The sequence below is a fragment of the Festucalex cinctus genome, chromosome 7 (genome assembly GCF_051991245.1).
Source record: "Festucalex cinctus isolate MCC-2025b chromosome 7, RoL_Fcin_1.0, whole genome shotgun sequence".
Lineage (NCBI taxonomy): Eukaryota > Metazoa > Chordata > Actinopteri > Syngnathiformes > Syngnathidae > Festucalex > Festucalex cinctus.
The window spans coordinates 8,225,235-8,250,962 of record NC_135417.1 but is presented as its reverse complement, the minus strand read 5'-3'; the positions used below and the strand labels follow the sequence as shown (position 1 = coordinate 8,250,962).

General features: G+C 40.2%; 1 protein-coding gene across 2 annotated transcripts in view; it reads left to right on the top strand.

Annotated features, from left to right (window-relative positions):
* tmem145 (transmembrane protein 145) overlaps positions 1–25,728 on the top strand; it is a 33,253-nt gene that overhangs the window by 4,540 nt on the left and 2,985 nt on the right. For both annotated transcript variants that reach the window (XM_077528085.1, XM_077528084.1), the window contains exons 2-14: positions 4,355–4,429; positions 6,014–6,091; positions 7,601–7,687; positions 9,211–9,315; positions 13,895–13,979; positions 14,323–14,394; positions 17,460–17,528; positions 18,877–18,957; positions 19,404–19,482; positions 20,441–20,534; positions 23,187–23,359; positions 24,670–24,790; positions 25,147–25,335. In XM_077528085.1, coding sequence (XP_077384211.1) covers positions 4,355–4,429; positions 6,014–6,091; positions 7,601–7,687; positions 9,211–9,315; positions 13,895–13,979; positions 14,323–14,394; positions 17,460–17,528; positions 18,877–18,957; positions 19,404–19,482; positions 20,441–20,534; positions 23,187–23,359; positions 24,670–24,790; positions 25,147–25,335 — 1,308 coding nt within the window. The remainder of the gene's footprint in view (positions 1–4,354; positions 4,430–6,013; positions 6,092–7,600; positions 7,688–9,210; positions 9,316–13,894; positions 13,980–14,322; positions 14,395–17,459; positions 17,529–18,876; positions 18,958–19,403; positions 19,483–20,440; positions 20,535–23,186; positions 23,360–24,669; positions 24,791–25,146; positions 25,336–25,728) is intronic.

The following is a 25,728-nucleotide window of genomic DNA, read 5'->3' as shown; positions in this document are numbered from 1 at the left end:
TCCCTCGACACTGTGTGGCGCTGTCACGTGACTTTGTTGACACGGAACGGATCGAGACCGACGCAAAGTTAACCCAAAGGCATCGGTACGGCTGAGCAGGCTTGAACCAGCCGGGCCTGGTCGATGCCAACGATCAGCCTTAAGTGTCTGGTGGCGTGCGCTAAAACGTCCCATTGGAGCGGCGGCGGGCGCCAGGGTGAAGGTCAGGGGAAGATCGCGGCAGGGAACATCTTGGCAGCGAGGCGGGATACAAACTTTTTAGAGTGCTGACAACACGCATAAATCCACCGTGGGCTGATTTTAAAGGAGGCGGCGTCCATTTTGTTTGGCGGGGGGGAGGTCTTTGTGATACTGAGGTGTATGTCTTACTTATGCCTTTCAGTGTAATTTCACATACACCACAGTAGGTGGCAGTGGTGCTCACACACTGGGGAAAAAAAAAAAAAACTACCAACCCCTTTTTAACGGTTTTACCGCCAAAAACGCTTCCTAACGATGACTAAAATCACGTATGCCGCCATAAACGTTAATTGACATTTATTATGTTTGTCTTTTTTCTCAATGGGAGGTGCAATGTGTTGCGGAGCACTGCCTGGTCAATGAGTGGTGAAATCAAACCACACCCACTAACTATGGCCAGCAGATGGCAGCATTGTATCTCTTTTCAATGGGTTCAAGATGGATGGGATGAATGTTGTGAATGTCACATGACCAAACCTAGAAAACAGGTGAGCTGTTATTGGTCGTTACCTGAGCACAGGTGATGTCATTTTCAGTCGACAAGTGGCAAAATTGTTTTTTAAAAGTATTAATTGTACGTGAAAAATAAAAATCAGCGAAAACGAAGCCGTTGCGAAATCAAAACCAAAGCATGCTGAACACTCCCAAGATCTCTCCTCGCCTCTCCGGGATGGACTCCAGCTCGCCCGCAACTCTAATGAGGACAAGCGCCATCGAAGTCAAAAGCAACTGGCAGACTTCATTATCGTCATTTCCTACCTTCAAAATACTGCCGCTCGCAAAATCCCAAATCCTGCCAAAGCGCTTTGAACAGTGGCGGAAATCCTTCAAACTGTCATCAAAGTGGACACACAATCCCAGCCAGTGCATCGCTTTTTAATGAGGCTGTTATGATAAGACGCATTCCGCTGTGTGCGTGCGTGCGTGTGCTTGGTAAAGGACTGCTTTCATGTGTCCGTCTGTTGCCTTCAGTGTTTGCATGTTTGTGTGGCGCAGCCGTTGCGTATCGCCGACTAATGAATCATTGAGAGGCCCGGCGGTCCGGGGGTGACTCCGCGAGCTGATTGGTAATTAATTGTTAATGAGGCGTAGCAGGCAAACGGGCGTCTGGAGAGCGAGCCAAGAGAAGCCCGCAGATGAAAGGACAGATTGCCGGCAGAGGAAAGCGGCGAAACCGGAATGACGCTACATCGGCTGGATGCCACCGCGTCCACGGCGAACCGTGATGAATGACCTGCCACAGGGGGGAAAACATGGTGGCGTAGAAGTCGGCTAATTTCATTCTGATATTCTCCCATGATGACCATCATCTGATTATCCAAAAATACATGACAAAATTGTTTCATGGCTTTATTCTCATGTTACACTATAATGACTCAGGTGGAGAATATTGTGTTCTATTACTATAAAAACATGGAACATACCAAAAGAAAGATCACCGTCTGTTCTTTCATCGGGAAAAAAGTATAATTGTATTTATTTCCGTTTTGCAGCAATTAGCATTAGAATATAGCTAAATTGGGGAAACAGCTTGTTTTCATCATGGCCCTGGTTGATCTCTTATACTCTGCTGCCACCTGCTGGCTGTTTTTAATCTTTTTTTCACCCATTCTCTGCAATTGAGAGACTGCATCAAAGCCTTCTGTATGCTCTTGCATAAAAACAAACAAACAAACGTATAAATACGTCTTTGGGACACTTAATACATTTAAAATAGAACCTATTTATACGTTTTTGGGAGCAAATGAGTTAATGGTTATCGTAATTTTATTGTGCCTTCGTAACGTTACAACTTAATTCTTGCCAGACTTTCAAATTCAGTCTCAGGTTTATAACGATAATGGCAATATCGTGATATCGCGATATTAAAACTGCCACAATATGTCGCCGTCGTCATGTCATATTAAAAGCAGCACATCTGTTCGAAAAAAGTGCAGGTTGATTTCCATTTGTGCAGTTCTAGCACCCTCTGGTGGCTAGTTTTTTCATACAGTTTAATTTTTATAAGGCATGTTTTGGCCCTTCTATGTTTAAAATCCACGTTAATGGTCAGATAAGGGGGAAGCACAATATAGTGCTTTTTTTATATATATATTTTTACCTTATTTTGACCCTTTTTTAATATCGTCAATCTCCCCACAATATTGTGATAATATCGTATCGTGATGTTTTGGATATCATTAAATCCCAAGTACTATCCCTACTTTATACATGAAAAACAACTTGACTATCCTCCTGTGTGTCTGATTTGAGGATGAACAAAAAGGAAAGGCTGTTACGGCAAACGGAAGCCAAACCATTAAAGCACTCTTGAACTTATTGTTCAAGGTCAGCCACAATGGCCGCCGGCGTGATGGAGTCACTAAAGGTGAAAGACGAACGAGCGAATGAGCGCTCGGCTAAACAAAAAAAAAAAGAAAAAAAAAAAGAAAAAACGCTTGTCCTTAATGACCGCCGTTGCCTTTTTTTCTGTTTGTCGTGTCTATGGCAGCCGCGGCGCTGAAGGCATGCCGCCGTCGTCATGGCGACAAACGGGCCCGCCGCGAGTTCAAAGAAATCTACCTCGGTTGTCACGGGGACGATGGGTTGGGGCGGGGGGGGGGGGTGGGGGGTCTCGGTAGGGGGGCCTCGGGCTCCGGTGAGTTATAAGCCGAAGGTTCTCGGGGCCTACTGGCAGACGGCGGCTGAATTATGGCACTACTTTTGTCCAAGTTGATGTATGGCGGCCAAACTGGCGACGTTAGCCTGCTTTTATACTTCTCAGCGGCAGAATTACAAGGCTTGTTTATGTAGCAGGGCACAGGTAATTACTGTATAATGGTGTACGGACGGAGAGATTGTTTTTATTTTTTTTTCGCCTCCATCCCCAGCTCTGGCTGGAGAGCAACCAGCCTTCAGGCCACTTTTTAATAAGTGCAAAGCAGAAGCATGTTGGAGCCTGCAGGAGGTCCACTTGCATGTGCGTGCGTGAGTTGGAAATTAAGAAGAGGTTTCAACGTTAAATCTCCAGATATGAGGTATCGTCTCAAATTGATTTTTTTTTTTTTTTCCGCTTGCCCTAAAGTTGACCTTTTCTGCGCAATGGGAGGTGAAACTTTGGACACTTCTCATTTTATTGCATGAGAAAAACAAGTTGAAGCTTTTGACTTTTGAATATTAGATTTGTAAAAAGTCTGCATTTGGACCTTGAGTGGAAAATGTTCACAACTTATTCCGCCTAACCCCTTAAGAAGGTTGCAGTGGACACTACATATTAGTGTGTATTATTATAAATATTATATATAAAAATATATAATATATATATTGAGGTACTTACTTGCTAATGGAAGCACTCATTGAGTTCCTCCACATATTGACTCTCTTCACAAGCATATTACATGTCCCTTCATCAATCCATTATCGTGGATTTTAAACATGAAAGGGCCAAAACATGCCTTGGGAAAATTAACGGCACTAAAAAATTAGCAACCAGGGGGTGCTAGAACTGCACAAATGGGAATCAATCTGACTTCTTTTAACAGATATGCTGCTTTTAATATTGTGACATGACAACGACGACAATATTGTGTGGCAGTTTTAATATTGCGATCTCACGATACTGCCATTATCGTTACATCCTTAGCTACGGCAACCACAATCACATTACAATTATGGAAAATGGAAACTATATAAGAACTATAACTATACCTATAACTATAACTATATATACTATATATAACTATAACTATATAAGAAAATGTTGAATTTATCGAATCATATCATTCACATCACAAAAAAAAAACGTAATAAATAAAACTTTGGTGGTGGGGGGAATAGATCATACTGACCAGAGATGAAGATTAAAAACGTTGGCTGTCAAAAGTTTTGCTCTGACCAGCCAATCAGAAGACTAAAAAAGTCACAATCTGGAAATATCCACAACAGCTCACACACCACAGACCCATTTTTTGATAAATAGGCAAATAACAAAAGATCCACCGTATTTAATTTCACACTTGATAGGAGGGCAGACTCAACTAATTTTATTCAAGACATAAAAAAAAAAATAAAAAAAAGTCAATTTTCCCATCATCTGCTCATTTTTATGTGCGTCTTGTTTTTGTTGACATGATAGGACTGGGTTTTCCTCACTCGCTTCTGCTTCCTCACCGACTTCGGACGCCTCGACTTCCGGTTCCGTTACCCCAAGGTAAGATTTGGGAGAGTGTGAGAATAGACGTCGTGCTTCCATGTTACTGTCACACTTGGCTCCCCGCCGTGATTCTTCACTTGTGCATATTCCTTCTCTCACCTAATCACATGACTTTCCTTTACAATGTTCTCAGCTCAACTAGCTGCTCACTACTAATTGATTTTTGAACTAGCTCACTCACCACAAGTTAGCTATTGAGCTAGCTAACCTGCGCATAGCTTGTTACTTGTTTCATGTTTACACTTGTCCTTACTTTATTGTCATGTTTGTTAGTTTGTTAAAACGGGTACAGTCCATTGGTAGCTATCGAGTTAGCTCCTTATCTAGATATTGTGTATGGCTACAAGTCAACAAACTAGTTAGCAAATTAGTTGTCTAACTCGCTCCCATTTGTTTGTAGGTAAATGATATAAATAGTTTAGTAATAGCAATATTTTCTTTTTCCTGGTTGATTGAGTTACTCTCTTAGTCTGATAGTTAGTAAGATAGGGATTTAATCTAGATATTACTTACTAGTTACTGCAGTTTAGTTTTAAATGACCACTTAATTGGTGAGGTACGGTATTGTTGCAGTTCTCTGGCTAGCTAGCTAACTAACCCGGACAACAAAGGAAACATTAAACGCGTTCTATTCGGTTCTTGCTTAGTTAGTTACTTAGTCAGTTAAATAGTAGAGTAGGTAGCTTTATAGAGTAACTAACTAGCTACCTAACGACGTAGGAAGGTTATCAGTTTGATATAGTGTTTGAAAGTCAACCAAGAAAATGTACATTTTGCTTATTGTTTTGTTTTATTGTTAGCTTGCTAGTTAGATAGTGATAGTGGTAGTTTGGTATCAAGTTATCAGCAAGGAATCGACGGTGTTTGGTGTCATTCTCTTATTCCCTAGTCCCGATCACTATAAAGAGATTTTAATATAGTGGACTATGCATAATAATAATATTTCACTCATCAGTCAAAAATGTAGTTTTGGAACCCCATCTTCTGGTGCATTTTTAATGACATACTGTAGCATACTTGATCACCGCCAGCTGGTGGACTTTTCGTAACAAATATTCAACACAGTATTGTACAAAATGAATACAAAGAACTACCATCCGTGTTGTGATGTATTGCTTTTCCTTGTGTTGTGGCAATGAATCATGAGATATTTTATTGCTTTTCTAGTAACCATTGGTTGTTAACTACCTTTTAAGATACATTGAGGGGGATAACCTACACATTGTTCACTTCATCAGTAGGTGAAAAGGAAGTGATTATTATACTGTTTTGTATTATAGTTGGGTGGTGAGGTCGTTATCTAGCCAAAGTGATCTCTTTCTTCCTCCTTTCACCTCCAGCTGTTCCGAAACGCTTCCTTCCCACCCTCTTCTTCCTCCACTCTGCATTAGCCGTCACTTCTCCTCTCGATTTAGCCTCGCAGACTTGGTGGCTGTGGTGTTGGGGGGCACATTTTGTCATCGCAATCTCCAGCTGCCTCCTCTTTGATCCGTGCGCATCGCTCACTCGCTTCTCCTCTCCTCGCCTCTTAATGCCACCCTTTTCCCTTTTCCCCACCCTCCCTTCCGTCTCTCTGTGCAGTCTCGTTGCTGTCAGAACATTTTACTCTACTTTGACGATGCTTCTCAGTGGCCGGCTGTGTACAAGAGGCCCGAAAAGGTGAGCCCCCCCCCCCCCCCTTCTCACACAATAAAGATTTATGGGAATGTAACATAAAGTCATGTGAGCGTATAGGATGGAATACAAGCTAAAAGTTGTATGATTTGGCAAAAAATATGCCTCAAAAGTCAAATTGTTGCAATGCATGCAATTTGCCTTCAAGTGATTTCTTTTTTTTTTTTTTTTTACGTGTTTTTTGTGATCATATTATTTCATATCAATGAGTTCCATTTGACTTTGTGGGCGTGCCACCATTTTATGTATTAAATAGCAATGTATTTTTTATATGAAAAAAATACATGAAATATGTTCTATATCATTTGTGAATGAGTTAACTAAAATATATTTTATGAATATAATTAACATTGGAGGTGGAACAGTGGATGACTGCCTCCCAGTACTGAGGACTCGGGTTCGAGTCCAGGCTCTGGCCTTCTTGGGTGGAGTTTGCATGTTCTCCCCGTGCCTATGTGAGTCTTCTCTTGGTACTCCGGTCTCCTCCCACATTCCAAAGACATGCATGGCTGGTTAATTGGGTGCTCCGAATTGTCCCTAGCTGTGATTGTGAGTGTGGATGGTTGTTCGTCTCTGTGTGCCCTGCGATTGGCTGGCAACCAGTTCAGGGTGTACCCCGCCTACTGCCCATAGCCAGCTGGGATAGGCTCCAGCATCCCCGCGACCCTTGTGTGGAGCAAGCGGTTCAGAAAAAGGATGGATGGAATTAACATTGGTAATGAATAAACATGTGCATTCACCTTGATTTAATTTAGTAATTAATAATAAATATTGTTATTTTCTGGACTTTTGTGTCCATTTGTCATATTTTCACCTCCGTCAGTTTTCAATAACACGCAGCACAGATTTCAAACAAAGTCGTTCCGTTCCGTCCCGCCCGCGTTGACATTTTTCAATTATAGCCGCTTATATTATATTGATCACCGCTTGCCGAATGCGGAGGATTTTTTTTTCCTTTACTGCGACCAAATCAATAACAGCAGTTCAGACCGACTGCAACACATCATCGCCCGTCCTCATAAAGCATTTTCATATTGCTGGCGAGTGGGCGCGCTCATAAAGTGTAAAGAGATGATTAAAAAATACAATTAATATGTCAGCAAGTGTGTGTACAATAAAAAGAGTGCAATTTGTCTTGTAGTGTAACAAAATCTTCAAGTTTCTGTCATTATTGTGTGTATACAGTTCAAGGTAAAATCCAAGATACAGCGGATATGTTTTACAGCATTTCCCCGTATATTTCCACTTAAATAAATATATTACATTTTTACATCAGTCCATTTTTACTGTAATGCTACTCCAATATAGCATTTTCTATACTTTTTATGCTTGCCTTTTGTTCTTTTGTGTTGAAATACAGCATGTTAAATAAGTGTTACAAATGTTTATGGTCTCTTCCCCCATCTCGGGCGGGCTTGCAACGTATGGTATGCCGTGCGATGAACGGGCGGGTACGTTTGAATCTTCTGTTGACTCATCCATCATCTGTGCCAGGACTGCTACCAGAAGGAGGCGGTGCTGAGGCCCGAGAACAACCAGGTCATCAACCTCACCACCCGCTACACGTGGTCGGGATGCGTGGTAAGACGCCAACGCATGTTGATGATGTATCATGCATGCGGACTATCTCTACTGCACCGGAGCAGTTCACAAGCCCAAAATGTTATCTCTTTTTTTTTTTTTTTTTTTCCCCCCCCTCCGACACAACCATTTGCGATTTTCTTCTATTTCCAAGGCCGAACGCAAACTTATATTGCCTCATTCAACCGAGTTCATTTCATAGCCTGCATCAAATTGTATTGATTAGGCCAGGCCAGAAGGGGAGGATATGAAACTGTATTACTTTTATATCGCCGCCAAAGTTAATTACTGCTCCAGATGATGACTTCACCGCCGCTAGTTTTATCTCTGCGATGTTTTCAATGTGCTGTATAAAATAAAGAGACAGAAACGCACCTTTTGCGTAGCATCGCAACTAACTCGACACAATGCTGTTATTGGCACTTTTCAACCGGCACTACACTATTAAACACCCTTTTATCATTGAATACTCATTGAAACACTTGAAAATTCATATGCATTAGAAAATAGTAACTTTCTGAAGCTAGATTTTTTTTTAAAATACTTTAATAGTGTACATAGTGTTCTTACATCTAACCAGGAAGAGCCGAGTGGGAACAAAATAAAATAAAACATTCTGACGCGACAGCCAGCATGGCGTGTCTGTTTTAGAGTGCCTCATTGTTGCGGTATGGAAAAGCGCTGCGGCATCAGATAGACTGTACTGCCTCCTAGGGCTGGGTATCGATTCAGATTTCCAAAATTGATTCAATTCACATTGATTTTTGATTCATTTAAGGATTTCATGCAGTACTAATTTGACTTTTATATGGAAAACATTCCCAGAAGTAGCAATGCTGCAAAATAATAGAAACTTCTTTCTCTTACTTGGTGCATTAGTAAAAATATGAATATTTACATTAATAAATGAATCCAATACAGTTACATTAATCATGTATGTTTTATTGAACATGACCTGATCAAAACCATAAATAACCACAGCGCTATGTAAATAAAGTTGGCAAAAACACTCTGGCAAATCACACATTTACATTCATGTGGCAGATTTTATACTAAGGTTTCAGTGGTTAATAAATAAATAAATAAAAACAAATTTCATAGAACATTTTGTGTTTTTATGTCCAAATCTTACCTTACTTCTTTTGGGGTATTTGGCATCATTCCAAGTACATCGCCTCCATGTCAACACTTTTTTTTTTTTTTTTTAAGAAAGCATACGTCTTACATCAGTAAACAGCAGATATATATATTTATATATATATTTTTTTTTTCACATTGTGAAATGTGATATCCGCTCGTGACAGATCTTTGGGGCACGTGCGCCACATTTCAGGCTATTTTTTGAGTGTGAAATATGTTTGCATCATCACACTTTCACCCTCCCTTGCGATGAAATCAGCGTACCAGGCAGGCGGTGAAATGTGACACGTCCCGTCTGGGTGACAGCAGCCTTCTCTCTCTCTCTTTTTTTTTTTTTCTCTCTCTCTCGCTTTCTGCCTGCGTGTCTCCACCGTCGCTGGCAGGTGGAGGAGGACGGCGGCGGCGAGGAGGCGCTGAGTTGCGTGGGCGGCCGCAGTTTCCGCTCGGTGAGGGAGAGGTGGTGGTACATCGCACTCAGCAAATGCGGGGTAAGTGGCCCCTCCCCCTCGGCGGACCCCTCATTTATTGCCCGCTAACACTTCCTCATGATGTCACGGCCGTTTGTTAATACGGCCACTGGTGCCTTGACTTCATATTTTGTTTTCTTCTGTAACTCCAAACGTGCATCTCAAGTTGTCAGTGGAATGAGTGGAACTGCTGCTCATCTGTTTCATCCTCCAAAAATTCCGCATACTGCCCAAAGCCAGCTGAGATAGGCTCCAGCACCCCCCACGACCCTTGTGAGGAATAAGCGGTCAAGAAAATGAATGGATGGTTTTTTGTTTTTACAGAATACTGTTATTGAGATCATGTTCAAATTTTACATGTTTGTAGCAGTGCGAGATCTCCACATGGGCCAAAAACGTTTTCTCTTTCTTCCATTTTCTTCCACTTATTGGAAAACGTTCATATTCAGTATCATAATACAGCCACACATTTCTACTATATTTCTGTTTTTTTATTTTTTTTTTGTAACGAGGACAGCTAAAAAAAAAAAAATCAAAGCTCAAACCCATGAGCGAACCTCTGGAAGAAAAACAAAAATCGCAGCCGTGAACCAGTTTGGCAATTTGAATAATATGCTTTGCCGTGTTTATTTACGGAGTAAGCATCGGCGAGGCATAAGAATACACCCGCTCACCCGCCCGAGGAGGCCCGTGTGATTCACTGCATGTATCTAGGCCTACTTTGTGCTGGCTCACTGTGGATTTTCAATCAACGTCATCTTAAATTTAGCCTTGCCGCTTCTGCATTTTTTGCACCCAACATCATTTGAAAGTGGAACAGACCTCGTAAGAAAGATACTGAACCCTGGCCGACGCCGGCTTGAGAATTGCAGGCAGCAAGTTTGCCGTTATTTGAATGCATCGTGCACAGCTTAAACGACTGAATGGCGAGTGACTCCGCACCGGAGCGGACGAAGCGTGCTGCATTTTAAGCAGGATTAGTAATGGATTCAAGATATTAGCAAGAGCAGGATAATAGCATTCTGCTTCTGTAACTATAAACACAAATATGACTATAGGTAGGGTTAACCGTATTTTAAACCTATTTAAAAAATGCACGTTATTCTGTGATGGAATGTTCTTCTCAGCTAGGAAGTGTCAGATGCTCAGGAAATTTTGAGAAACCAGGCATTTAGTCATGTGAAGCACACGATCGCTTTGTAGATGTGCTTATCGATTGTCTGGCCCACATTAACTCTTTTACTGCTACACATTATCAAAAAGTGCCAGACGATTACGAGCATTTCATCTTTCAAGGCAAACAGAATATTGTTCTTTTACTACATATACAACGTACCACATGAAAAATTGCATTCCATTCTTTCATTAGCAAAAAGTATGTTGCTACCTTATTCCCTTCTTTACTCAACTCAACTCAACTCAACTCAACTCAACTCAACTCAAGTTATATGCAATATGAATTTGCAATGTACGGTGTTCCCTAGTTTTCCACTGGAGTTAGATTCCAAAAAATACCCGCAAAAAATGAAATCCGCAAAGTAGTTTGCTTAATGTTTTATATTTATTATAAATGTTTTAAGACTCTAAAACCTCTCACTGCAAAGTATATACACTTTTCTCATCGAGGCATTTACATTTTCTCACATTCCTCTCTTGTTTAAACATTCTCAATGTTCAAGCCTTTATACATTTTATAAAATAGGTACATTACTGTGGAAAAAAAAATGCATGCAAAATTGCACCCAAAAAAAAAAATCTGTGAAGCAGCGAGGCTGCAAAAAGTGAATCGTATTATAGCGAGGGAATATAATGGAATGTGTGGTGTTGCACAGGGCTCAATTCTAGGCCCTCTGCTGTTTTCATTCTATCTGCTGCAGCTGTATTCCATCTTAAAAAAATAAATGGTGGTGGTTTTAAAGTAAATAGAGAGTTGAGTTGAGTTGAGTTGAGTTGAGTGATGGAGTCAGTGTCCTAACTGCATAATTTGCAGCGCCAAGTTGAGCAATTCTCATCTAGCACAGCTAGCAAAAGTAAAGATAAAACTAGCAAAACTACTCCCCCTGTTTATTTTTTGTTCAGCAGTAAAAACTATACTACCTGTTACATTTTTTATTTTTTGTAGACAATAACGAATAACTGTGCCTTTGACTATTTTTATAGTCAACATGTTGTTTTTCAATTCATCTATTCCTTAAAGGGTTGCTAAACTGCTAACTGTGGTTAGCATGTCAATAGGATTTTCTATTACAAGTTAGCATTAAGCTAGCAACCTGCTAGGGCAGTGTAGTTGTAGTTACCAAACTGTCGTTTATTGTTATTGTTTAAAAAAAAAAAAAAAAAAAAGGCCGGATGATGGTTCATTTCTTGAAAAACAAAACAGATTTGTTCGATTGCAGCGTTTGCGCTTGCGCGCCTTCACCTGTTTGTCATTCCGAGGGCGTGTGCGAGTGTCCTTGTTTGTTTTGGTGCAGACAGAGTCGGGATGTGATTAGAATGGATGCTTCCAGCAGAGAGGCGTTTAGTGTCACGCCAGGCTTGCCTAATAGGCACGTCGCTTACCGCTCTTGGACTCACATAGAAAAGATCCAACCCCCTCACGACCGTATCTAGCCGTCCCTCACAATCTTTCTCCGTCTCTCGTTCTCTGTCGAGCTTTCTGCTGTCAATAGCAGGTTCACTCTGTCCCGTATTTACAGCATTTCCTCTCGCCTTTTGTTTCTCGCGTCGCTAAAGTGGCTCCATTAGCGCCGCCGAGATGGATGACTGCAGCAAAACGCTCCGCTGATCATTAGTTAACTTTAACGGCCCATTCCGCTTGATTGACGGCGACGGCGGCCGTCCGTCAAGTGCCGGACGAGGACATCGTTACAAGTCAAATTCAAATGGCGCTCGCGACCTATCAAATTGCAGCAAGTAAGCAAAAAGCGGCTTTGACGTTCCGTTGATATCCAATACGTTTGCTTTCATGCAGGTCCGTCCGACACATTTTGATTAGTTGTCCAAGCGCTGGTGAAATCAAACGTCCTCCTTTGACAAGCAGAAAGTTGTTTGCCTGGCAGAAGACGCTTCAAGTCTACCGAGACTCAGCCTGAAACCCTAACACTGGCTTGAAACCGGAATTCTGGCTTCAAAGCCTACCCAGCAAAAAAAAAAAAAAAAAAAAAAATGGGGCACATGTTTTTAACCTTAATTTGAAACCCTAAATTGAAACTATAGTTAAAGACCTTCACGCCAACATCACAATCCTCCACCCGAGTGTGGAATTATTCCAGCAGGAGCAGTAGAGAGGCCTGCTGTGAAGCTCCGCCTCCTCCGTTACTTTTCATCCCTCCATTAATCCCTCACGACATCCCCTGGAAACAGTTGCTATGGTTAAGGTGATCCACATGTCATCTTCCCACTTCCTGTCCTTCCAGGCTCGTTTGTTTACCTGGCAGCAGTCTTTTGTTTTGTTCGCCGCAAACGTCCTCCGCAGCCGACCTACAATATGGCGCTGTCAACTCCCAGCTCTTAAAGCGGCGGCGCGTCTTCCCGGTGGGCTTCCCATGTTTGCCTCGTCTCGTAAATGCGAGGAATCCTCACCCCAAAAAAGTTGAATTTGAAGAAGAAAGTGAATTGGAAAGCATCAGGACATATTTCTTGTTGATGTTACATCGCTGCTAGATGAAACTGATGGGTGGTCTTCAAATAGGGTCCATCCCTCTAACAGTCTTCTCTAACACGGGCCTCCCTATTCCGAAAATAAAATAAACAAGCACTACTCAATGTGTCATCCTAACTTAAAAACACTAGATTGAAAATTCCACCCCAACTTTAAACCTTGACCCTGATTTGAAGCCCTAATTTGAAACCGTCACCCCTGTCCTTAAAATCCTAATCTAAAATACTAACTTGAAACCTGAATCCTGATTTCAAACCCCTGCTTTTAAGTGAAGTTTGTTGAGACTGCACCAAGGTTATTTTAGTGAACTAAAACTAACAAAAAAAAAACTAAAATAAAAAAAAAACAATTTCGTTAACAAAATAAAATCAAAACGAAAATACTTTTTAAAAAATGAAAACTAACTGATACTTCATTTTACAAAACTAACTATAATTATAGCAAAAATGTCCTTCATTTTAGTCTTTGGTAATTAATTTAATGCATGAGCCTTTGGGGATGATTTTAAATGTGATTTTAAGTACGGTAGATGTATTTTGATATTAATCACTGGAATAAGGACGTTTGAAAGTGTGTCACAGTGAAGTGACGTCCAGCCAATAGAAAAGCACCTTCAGATGACGTCACTCTCATGGTGTTTTTTTTTTTATTTAAATATTGCGCGCAAGTAATACACAATTTAAACTAAAACTAAGCATTTATTAAATAACTAACTCTAATAAAAACTAACAAAACCATTCTGAAAACAAATTAAAACTAACTACATTTAAAAAACAAACCTCCAAACGAAATAAAAACGTAACTAAAATGAAAATTCCAAAACTATAACAACCCTGGTCTGCATGCGAGTTTCTTGGTGAGCGCTGTGGCAGACAGCAGCTTCATTAGTGTTTTATTCTCCTACTAATTTGATGGATTTCTTGTCCTCACGTCTCTCAGGGCGACGGCCTTCAGCTGGAGTACGAGATGAAGCTGACCAACGGGCAGTCTTTCTGGACGCAGCACTTCTCAGCCGACGAATTTGGTAAGAGCGATGGGGAAATCTGCCGTCGTGGAAATTTTGACATTTTATCGATCACAATTCTTCGTCACCTCGGTGTCTGTATCAGCGAGTCCTCAAAAGTGATTACTGGTATCGGTGCGGGGAGAAAAAAATTTCTTGAACGGCCCTCGAGTGGAGAGAGAGAAACAATTACGTGAGAACTGGTCGGCCAATAAAGTGGAGCGAAGTGGACAAATGAGCGTAATGGATGGATTAACGATGACGGATGAAGTGCGAGGAGGAGGCGGAGGCGTTTTTTTTGTCATTCGGCGCTCGTGCTCTCGACTGCGTTGGGCTCATCAGCGATTCTATTTGTGGTCTTCAGGGATCCTGGAGACGGACATCACATTCCTGGTCATCTTCTCCATGGTCTTCCTGCTCTCATGCTACTTTGCCTGTGAGTACCTTTTCAAGTCCATTTCCTGGATTAGCAAACGGCGGCCATGTTTTCTTGATGGCATAAGAGTAGCTTCTCATGTTCCTCGTCCCACTTTGTAGTCATGAAATCTCCGCCAAAGCGCCCACTTTTGCTATTTTACACCGTATAATGGGAGAAAGTCTTGTTTTCATATCAGTTCACTTTAAATTTTCAGTGCCAGAGGCCTCAAAGGATGCAGCCATTTGAGGCAGAGTGCAGAATGGGTCACATCTACGTTTCCATGTCTGCCATTTCCCTTCTCAATTGTTAACTAGAGTAGAGTGTAGTCCTCCGCCAAGGCACAGCAATCCCAAATAGATTTTTTCGTCCCACTTTTGGTGGTGGCTTCACAGCCAAGGGATTGGATTCTGCCATCAGGTTTTCGTCATCTTGGAATCAACACAAGACTTTATCACAATAATTGATTAATAAGATGCAAATATGTTTTAATATTCATATTTAATTATTATTATATTAAATATTATATTGACAATATTTATTTTAATGTCCAAATAAATCCTTGTTGACAGAACTGTTGGTCCATCCATTCTAAATTGTTAATCACCATTTCCACCCCAGTCCTGTAGATGTGCATTACAAATTAAGTCCCAGCTGCCACGCGGACCTCGGAGCTAGCTACCGTTTTTGTTCCAGCCAAAGGCGAATAAATAAATAGGAGGCACAAAAATTTGCTCCAATACGATCTTAAAAAAAAAAAAAAAAAAAAAAAAAATTCTAATTTGAGTTTTACAGTTTGATATGGTCAATAAGAATCTTGTATTTTATTGCACAGCCGGACATGTTGCTGTGTTGCAGTCACTTCAGAATAAAAAGCACAAAAAATAAAAAAATAAAAAACTTACATCTTGACACACATGATGCTTCTGTTTGACTTTTAAGGCATATATTTACGTTTGATTTTTGGGGTGTTTGAATTGGAAGGTTCCTCTGTATTATAACTTGCTAGTTATGTAGTAGCCAAAAATTTGAGTGCTGACGACAATGAAAGAAGTGGGAAAGAAATGAAGGCAAATGAGGTAGTGGGATGCCCCTCACATGCAGGCAAGGAGAGCCACAGTCACCGCTGCCCTTCAGTTGCTTATTGAACTGAGCACATCGTCAAATACAAATACACAATGAGAACACTTGCAAGAATCTGCAATTACTAGTTTCTTATACAATACAGTGCTATTTTTCTTTTATAAAAATACTGAACGAAAAAAAATGTTTTTGAGGAACACTTGCAAGTCATTCCAATGGGGCAAATTGAGTGACAAGATTCCTCACATAAACAAATCAAACTCGTCTCGAATGTTTTTGCTAACGAACTGACTGATTAACTGACACATTAAATGTAATCTGTTTGCGTGTGCCCTTGAAAATGCTTTTTAAAAAGATACGATGGCATAAAAAGCGTCAGTTGATCGTCGCCGCCGCTCTCGATCTTTCATTCAAATCACATTTCATGTGAGCCGGCACGCGTGCATTTTTCAAATGTCATTTTTGCAAGATTCATCCTTCATGTCGCCTTGCAAGTGTCGAGTGAAATACGATGCCAAGGTCAAGCATGACGCTTCCTTCTCTTTTAAAGGAATACACGGGACCACTAAACGGAACATTTCAGTGATGTGATCAGCTCCTCGAGGACTTTTTTTTTTTTTTTTTTAATACCTCCAGCAGTGACACCCTGTTGTTATATCGTCCACGTGACTTCCCCCTGCATCGTTTTTTTTTTATCTCGATTCCTCAAGTTACTGCAGCTTCGAATAGATACTAGTGGGAAGAATGTTCCCCGCTATCCTTGCGGAGCAATTACGGCACATGATGAGGCGCATCTGTGCTGATGTTCACTCGGGAGACTTGGAGCGAGAAAACATTTTCACTTATCTGCCACGTCTCCTATTGGCTGCAGAATGTTGTGCTAAATTTGACTTTTCCACTCGCCTGGTTTAACCGTCCTAGATCAGTTCTTCACTTAATGATGTCACAAATATTTGAGTTGTTTTGTCAAAAACCTGAGTTTTTTTCTTGCAAAATTGCCATGCTATAATGTCGAAAATATTTGAGTTTTTTTCTCATACATTTGTGATTTTTTTTCTTGCAACTTTGCCATTGCCACTTTATAATGTCGCAAATATTTTAGTTGATTTGTCAAAAACCTCTGAGTTTTTTTCCAGTGAATTTGCCGTGCTATAATGTCGCAAATATTTGAGGGGGTTTTTTTCTCATAAATTTTATTGTTTTTTTCTCACAAATTTTCTACTTTATTATGTCGCAAATATTTGAGGGTTTTTTTTTCTCATGAATTTGAGGGTTTTTTTCTCACAAATGTTCTACTATATGTTGCATATATTTTTTTCATTGTCAATTTAAGTTTTTTTTTTCTTACAAATTTGCCAATTGTTTTTCAAAAACCTGTGAGTTTTTTTTCCTTGCAAATTTGCCATGCTATAATGTCGCAAATATGCAAGTTTTTCCTTGTAAATTTGTGAGGTTTTTTTTCTTGCAATTTTGCCATTTGCCACTTTATAATGTTGCAAAAATTCAAGTTTTCTTTTCTCGTTAATTTGTGAGTATTTTCTCAGACTATTCTCCCTCCTATTTTTTTTTTTTTAAATAACAAAAAAATATTTTTATATGTGGCCCTAATACACCCTTGTAGAAAGCAGTGTTTAGGCCGTCAGAGAAGTCCTTGTTGACTCAACTTCCCACTGCCGAGTCTTGTTGGTGAAAAATAGCCAATTTCCTTTTGCTATTTGTTGTGTAAGCATCCTCTCGGAGAACACGTCATACACGGGGCAAGCGCTAATGTTTACGACCTGCTCCTCACCTGTAAATTTCCCCCCGCGGCTCTTCGCAGGGGTGTTTGGACTGGTAAAATATTCATCCCCGGGAAATGCAGGCGTGTGTATGCGGACGCATGCTAATGGTTCCTCTGCCGCCTTCTATTGTCGCGTCTGGCGTTTGTCTGCGCCGCCGTCACCCGTGAGCACAAAAGCCACCTCCTTTCCCTCATCCCCTTTGATGCATTTTTCTTCCCGCAGACAATCTGAAGGGGAGACAGCTTCTTCACACCACCTACAAAATGTTTATGACGGCCGCAGGTGTGGAGGGTGAGTGTTTTCCATCCTAGGCGCACACACACAATGACACAACGGGAGGCGGTTTCAGGTTCGCGGCAGGATGACAATGAGCCGTGCGCAATCTCGCAGCCGCTTTAATCCACACTCGAGCGCGGCTGATCTTATCGGGCCCGTATTAACGTCTGAATGGCCGCTATTGAACGGCGCGCCGGAGCATTGCCGGCCGACAGCGGCCCCGCACTCATCTCTTTCCTCCTTCTTATCTCGCCTCCTCCTTTGCTTCCCCCCCTCTTCGTTTTTAAATCACTTCCCATGCCTTCTCTGATCCCGTTCAAAGGCTTGTCTGTTTTTTTGTTTTTTTTCCTCAGAAAATGCATCTTATTTTGAACCTCGTTTCTTCCCGAGGTGGAAAAAGCACTCGCGCGCTGTGCTCAAGTAGTACACTGCTCCCGAAACGTTGGCAATATATCGGGCATTCGGGGGAACTTTCATGATGAGCAACTTGCTGTTCTTGAAGGCATCTTTTGGCCCTTCTATGTTTAAAAATGCTCTCTCATGGTCAGATAAATGGGAACGTAATATGCTTGTGAACAGAGTCAATTTGTGGAAGAACTCAGTGTGTGCTAGCATTAGCAAGTAAGTGCCTCAATATATATATTTATATTTTTTTTTTATATAATATAACATTTTTATATTTTTCATTGCTGTAATGTTCAAAAGCACCATATTGTGTTTTTTTTTGTCTGAGCTTTGTTTTGTTTTTGTTTTTTGTTTTTTTTTCCAATATTGTGACCTTATTTTTGTCGCCAACCTTCCCACAATATCATGATAATTATCGTATCACAACCTTCATATCGTGATAATATTGTATCGTGATGTTTGGATATCGTTACATCCCTATTCTGTATCCCCCGTTTTTTTACCCATTGTCTTTCTATCTCTTGGACAGGTTGTATACTGCAAAATGTCTTCTTTCTTAGGGACATTGAGATATTGCAAGCATTTTTTGTTGCTAAAAATAGTTGAACACTTTTTTTTTTTTTTAAGCTAGTTATCCGTCAATTTGTTGTGTATGTGTTAACATAAAATGATCATTGAAGTGTATATGTCTACATAGTCATCATGGCCATGGAGGGAAACTGAAACTACAATGTAGCATTATACAAATTTTAATTCATCGACTGATTAATCAGTAATCACTATTTTTTTCTGGCCAAAAAAAAATAAAAAATCCATATAGGTCAGCCCATATTCATGACTTCCCAGTTCCCACCACACATTTCTACATCTTTGCTCTCTGCTCTCCCAGCATGTGTTTCCGACTTTCCGTGTCCTGGTTTTTCACACGTTTTTTTTTTTTTTTCTTTCCCATTTGCAGTGCTCAGCTTGCTGTTCCACTGCGTCTACTGGGGCCTGTACGCTCGGGATGGCGTCGGCAACGGCAGCCTGAAAATACTCGGTGGGTTCTGTCGTTTGTCCTCACGTGCTCAAAAATACGATGTTGTTGATGAATGGGCAAAAAATTCCACACAAATTGTGTCAAAAGTCTTCCTAGAAGAGCGGAAGCTGTTGTAACCCAATTTTCCTCTTGACGAATGTGTCACTTGTCCCAAAACCTTTGACCACATCACCAACAATAGTTCCAGGAATATTGTTTCCTTCTTGGCACTTGTATTTCCTGGATATGAAAGTTAGAATGTTAAGACCACGCCCCAAACGTGCCACACTAGCCTAGTCGACGTTTCCACAATAGCTACCACTGTTGTCCAAACACGTAATGGTCCAAGAAAGGTAACCTTGTTGCAAGTTGAAAATGCTCGAATAATAGTGTGAGTATGTGTGCATGATTGTGGACTGCTTCTTCTTTCCTTCTTACTCTGGTGTCTCCTCTTTGTGTCTCTCCAGGGAAATTACTCTTCTCACTCAGTTTCCTGGTCTTCCTGCTTATGCTCATACTGCTGGGCAAAGGTTTCACCGTCACCAGGTTGGGACTGCAATTTTTATTTTTTGTGTGCGTGCGTGCGTGCATCTCTTCAATAAAAGCCTATTTGATGTGTAGCTACACGGTGTCCATTACGATTCAAGGGCACTTCATTTTAAAGTGGAACGATTCACTTTGATTCAGTGCTCGCAAGACTTTTGAAAATCGAAACCAATTTTCTGACATCGTTTTTGTCTCTGTGTGTGTGGGGGGGGGTCTTTGCGCATGCAAATTCATTTTGCATTAACCTGCTTTATTTTGTTATCAAAACATGATCAATTCGACAAAAAATATGAAATGGTAATATTCAAATCCAGATACAGTGGTACCTCAAATTACAAAATTAATTGGTTCTGGAAGAAAGTTCTTAAGTCGAAAATTTTGTAAGTCGAGACGCATTTTCCATGTAAATGCCCTAATCCGTTCCAAGCCTCCTAAAATTCAGACATAAATGTTTTATAAAGCATAAAAATGCATCAAAACATATAACAAATACATGTTATAATTAGATTATTGCACAATAAATGAGAGTTGTGCATAATGTAAAAAACAAAGAATAAAAGAATAAAAATGTTGGTCATTTACCTTTTTTAACTGCTGTCTTCATCTCTTTGGTTCATGTTCTCTCTCAGAAGTGTTTTTTGCCTCATGTTTTGTAAACAACTGATCCAAGGATGTTTTTTTTGTTTTTTTTCCCCCCTCTTGGATAAAATCTCTCTTAGCCAGGAGAACAGGATTGCGCCTGTAATATTTACAAGGCTGTAAGCTGAAGTTGAATATTTCTTTTAAGGAAACGGAGCTCACATTTTATCATTCAAAGAGTTCCAATGTGAGCTCAGCCGTCCTCTGGTGTGCTTTTGCCCGTAAATCTCAATGTAGTTTTTATGTCCCGCCCCGCAACATGTCAAACACGCGAGTGTCTCTTCTGTCTTTATCTGAACTTTGTGTGTGCGTGTCCCAGGGCAAGGATCAGCCACAGCGGCTCGGTGAAGCTGAGCATCTACATGACCGTCTACACAATCACCTACGTCATCCTCTTCATCTACGAGGCCGAGGTACACGCACGCACGCAACGCAACTGCACCATCATTCGCCGACGTTCACGTCATCGAACCTGACACTAATGCGTCAACTCACACGCTTTTTCGATGGAGTCATTTTTACTTGAATGACAGGTTGAGGGTACTTCTCCACATTTCTTGTAAGCCTTTATTTATTTAAACACATTTTGGAGAGATTTTGAACTGAGACTCTTAAAACTGTGAGTCAGGCGTTTTAGCAACTAGCACCGTGCTGCCAATTTTTGGTAAACAGCTTGTTAAAGTCAAAATATTCTCATCATGAATATGTTTAATTTGATGGGTTTTTTTTTTCAATTTTAAGTTTGTGAAACACCAAAGAAAAAAACTACAAACTGATTTAAAAAAAATGTCCCTGTATTAAGTGCTAGAAATGTTTCGTTTTGTTCACCTCTAATTGCAGCCTGTAAAAGTCCAAATATTACAGTTTTCCAAAACTACTCGTCCAGTTTCATGTAATTGTTACTTGTGCATATCACAAAATGCTCTTTCTCCATTAAAAAAGCAATTTCATGATGATTTGTTGCAAACCAAAACAGCAGCACCAACTGTAATCGGTGGATTTAGAATGAATGCCTCCCTCAAATGCTTGCCTCCCGAATTCCATTTAATGAATTGTCTCGTTTACACACTAACATTGAAGAGTTGATTGCCGAGCCCATTCGTTAACTCAGTTGCTAACCAAAACAGCAGCAGCTATCATAATAAGTCTCAAGTGTGTGGACTCTTTCCAACGATAAGAAGGCGGGTTTCATAATCAGAACCTTGCTCAAACAATTCTGGGTCATAATACTACCGAATAAATCTACACATGGTCATAAAAGAGTTAACTGCTTAGCCGATTTTTGACTATTGTTAACCAAAACAGCAGCACCTACTAATCCATACATCCATACATCCATGCAAGTCATGGATGTGCAATCAGATCCCTCTGACATGCGCCTCCCACTTCTTCTTCCCCATATCAGCTGGGATTGGCTCCAGCTCAGCTGTGACTCTTAAAATAAAAAAAAAAAAACACAATGATGACGTGAAAATGCTTCTCGATGTCTCCGTTGGAGGATGTCGTAATGTTGACCTGCTGGAAACGAGCCTCCTCGAGGGCTTTTGTGCACTCAAGTGGGAAGATAATCCGCAACAAATGAAAAATGGCCGGTTTGGGTCCCAGCTGCCACTGCCGCCGTCGCCGCCGCCTTCCATTATTTCACGCTAATTGAACAGCTTTTGACATTTGGACTCGACGGAGCGAAACCGCTTCTGTGAAATGATACCACGCGTGTGAGAGCACTTTAGAATGACCTCATCGACAGCAGGCAGAGTTTTTTTCTAGAAATAGTTGCAACAAAATATGGAATTCCTCGGGGAATTTCATCTATTAAATTAATTGCCAAAGACTAAAACGAAGGACGTTTTTGCTATAATTATTGAAATATATAAAATGTAGTTTGTTAGTTTTTTTTATTTTGATTTTTTTAACATTTTTGTTTTTATTTTCTTTAGTTGACAAAATTGTTTTTTGAATTTTAGTTTTTGTTTTTTTGTTAGTTTTAATTAACTAAAATAAATTTGGATGACATGCACAATGTGTCACTTTTACACTTTTTTTTTTGTCAAGATGTGTTCTTGACTGCTGCTTGTTGTCAAGTTGTAACAAAACAAATCTAGCTGGGATGGATTCATGACATTTCATTTCACGTTCATCTGGAAAATGGATTTGCTAGACAAGTCACTTGAGTTTCGACCTTGGTCGCGGAACAATTTTTAAAGTCGGACGTCAAGCAAGCTGTGTATTTGAGGAAATAGCTTCAATTTGCTTCATGTGTCCCAAATGGGGCAAGCAGTCACCTCATTACCATGCAGAGTTCCGTGTAGTGACTATGGTCACCCTTCATTAATTATGCGCCGGCTCGTCTCCGCATTTCGAGTGTGAAGAATCCGTTTGCTGTGAAGTTCAGCATCTGATGAATTAATAACATCCTGCTTGGTGCCGATAAGCAGCCGCGTACGTCGTGGACTAAATATAAAGACGAGCTGCACACTCTCGAGGGAGCACCCGCTAAAAATAAGCCCGGCTGGGTTATGGGCTGCGCGCAACTGGAACATCGGACTTTCTCAGGAATCCGGTCCTCGGAGACGAGCGTGCATTACGTAGCGGCGGGTAACAACCCGGTCACGCTGGGCGTGCGCCGGACCGTGAAATGCAATCTGCTCGCGGCCCGTCGTCGAGATGAGCGTGTGAGGACAGCGAGGACTCGAGGAAGGTGTCAATGTCACCGCCAAAAAAAAAATGAAATGAAAATGTGTCACACAGAAGTGACGTCATCTAGCAGCAGCCAATAGAAAAGCACATTCAAATGATGTCGTTCTAATTGTCTTTTTTTTTTTTTTTAATATTGCACACAAGTAATACACATTTTTTAAAACTAAAACTAATACTGAAACTAAAACTAAGCCTTTATTAAACAACTAAAACTAATAAGACTAACAGAACCACCCTGAAAACTAATTAAAATTAACTACATTTCAAAAACAAAACAAAATCCAAACTGACTAAAATGCAAAATTCCAAAACTATAATAACCCTGGACTTGACCAAAATGTGTTTTGTTTTGTTTTTTGTCTTTTCAGTTTTTCGACCCCGGCGAGGTTCTGTACGCGTACGACAGCCCGGCGGGCTACGGGCTGATGGGCCTGCAGCTTTTGGCCTACGTGTGGTTCTGCTACGCCGTGCTGGTCTCGCTCAAGCACTACCCGGAAAAGCAGCCCTTCTACGTGCCCTTCTTCACAACCTACACGCTATGGTGAGTCCTCCGCCCACCGGGGAATTCCGCCCACCCCAGCCCCTCCCCCATTCATCAGCCACAAGAGTCTTTTTCTTTGAATTATTCATGCACTTCTGAGGAAATGTACTTGAATTGTCAAGAGGATTTCAAGTTGTTTTAAGTTGGCCCTTTGCCTATTCTGTACGTGGATTAAAAAAAATGTTATTTAAAAAAAACTCATATTAGAATAAAAGAAAAGCATGTCACTGCACTGTAACATTTTTAGCACATTTCAGTCAACATGACTAGAAAAAAAAAAAAAACGATGAATGATGATTGAATATACAACAGGTGTATTTCAAACATGTCAGAATGAAAAGGCCAAAATGAAATTGTGATTTAATATTATAATCTTGTGAAATTTGTCTTATTTGTGTTAAAAATAATATATAAAATATTCAGTACGTTTTTTATATTATCATAAAAATAATAGTTACAAAAACATTTGTTATTTATTAATAATTATTCATGTATTAATAAATAGTAACAACTGCTGTAAAAAAAATCTTACCTTATTTATGTTTTTAAAAAAATAAACATTTTTATTTTGTATTTATTTTTTATGATTTTATAATTCACGCAAGTGTCTTGGGAAAAAGTTGTTTTTGACTAAAGATAAGCAACTGACCAAAGTTGAAGATGACTTTTTGACAAATTATCTTTTTTTTTCCCAAAAGAAAAAAACCCTAGAAGCAAAAACAAAATCCTTTAAAGGGATACGTCACTTATTTAGCTCATTATAGCAATAAAAAGTTAATATTTTGTCTATAATTAATATGATACTTTCCTCTTTTTTTTCACGCACAATCAGTACCTTTAAAAACACATTTTGCAAATTGCTTTCGACTGAAAATGACATCACAATGGCTCAGGTAACCAATCACAGCTCACCTGTTTTCTAGGTTTGGTCATGTACATTCACAAGCTGAGCTGTGATTGGTTACCTGAGCCCTTGTGATGTCATTTTCAGTCGACAGCAAGTTGCAAAATGTGTTTTTAAAGGTACTAATTGTACATGAAAAATAATGAAAATATCGAATTATTTATAGGGAAAATATTGCTTGACTGCCAAAAATGGCTAAATAAGTAAAGTATCCCTTTAAAGTTTGCTTAACTGAACATTTTATTTTTTTTCTCTTATATTTGTTTCATTTAGATCTGCTTTAGCGTGTGGGACTTGACGGCTCCCTCGCTACCGTTAGGAATTTATTTTTTATTTTTTTCTCTTTTCATATGAGCAAGATTGCATTTTGATTCTCTGTATCGTCTGTCTTTTTTTTTTTTTTAAGGTTCTTTGCCGTGCCGGTGATGGCTCTCATCGCCAACTTTGGCATCCCCCGTTGGGCTCGGGAGAAGATCGTCAACGGCATTCAGCTCGGCATCCACCTCTACGCCCACATCGTCTTCCTGGTTCGTAGCCCTTATTGATCCTGCACGGATCAATAAACAACGCCTCCCCCTCACATCGACGGCGCCATTTTCCCATCGGCGTTAACTGATGATCTCGTTTTCACGTGGACAACTGCAGAGGCCATTCAGAGTCTCTGTTGCTAACCAAAACAATGGCAGATTGCGCAATCGGACTCAAGTGTGGACTCTTTCCATTCAAAAAGAACAAGCAGGCTTTTATAATAAGTACATCGCTCAAAAAATTGTGGCTCATAATGGTAATTAAATCTATGGAAGTGTATTGCATTAAAACATACATACTTGCTCATGACTCAAGCTCCTTTTTTTTTTTTTTTTTTTTTTTTTCTTCTTCCCAGGTGATAACACGACCGTCGGCGGCCAACAAGAACTTCCCGTACCACGTGCGCACGTCTCAGATCGGGATCCTGCTGTCCAGTCCCAAAGGAGGCGAGGGCGGCGAGAGCTTCCCGCACCACGCTTACGGCAACGGATCCTTCCTGGGAGACTCGCAGCCCAACTTCACCGAACTCTTCTCCATCCAGTCGGTGAGTCGGATCCCCAAGGACGCTTTTTTTTTTTTTTTTATACAAGTCTTCTTTTCATGTTATTCTTGCCGAATTGCAACTTTTTTTTCCCTGCAGTTTTTCAGAGTGGAAAATGGTGACTTTTTTTCTTTTTATGCTTTCTCTCAGCTGAATATTTAGACTAATATTTTTATAAAATGTTGACTTTTTTTTTTTTTTTAAGTCTGACACTTTCATTTAAAAAAATATACTTTTTTCATCACTCCTTCCTGCTTCTTGGCCAAAATTTAATATCATTAACTCATTCACTGGCAGCCATTTTGACTGAAGCAACAACCTGCTGGATTTTGACTGATTATTGCAAGGCCCACTGAATATTCTGTTCTATTGCTATAAAAACTTGGAACGTACCAA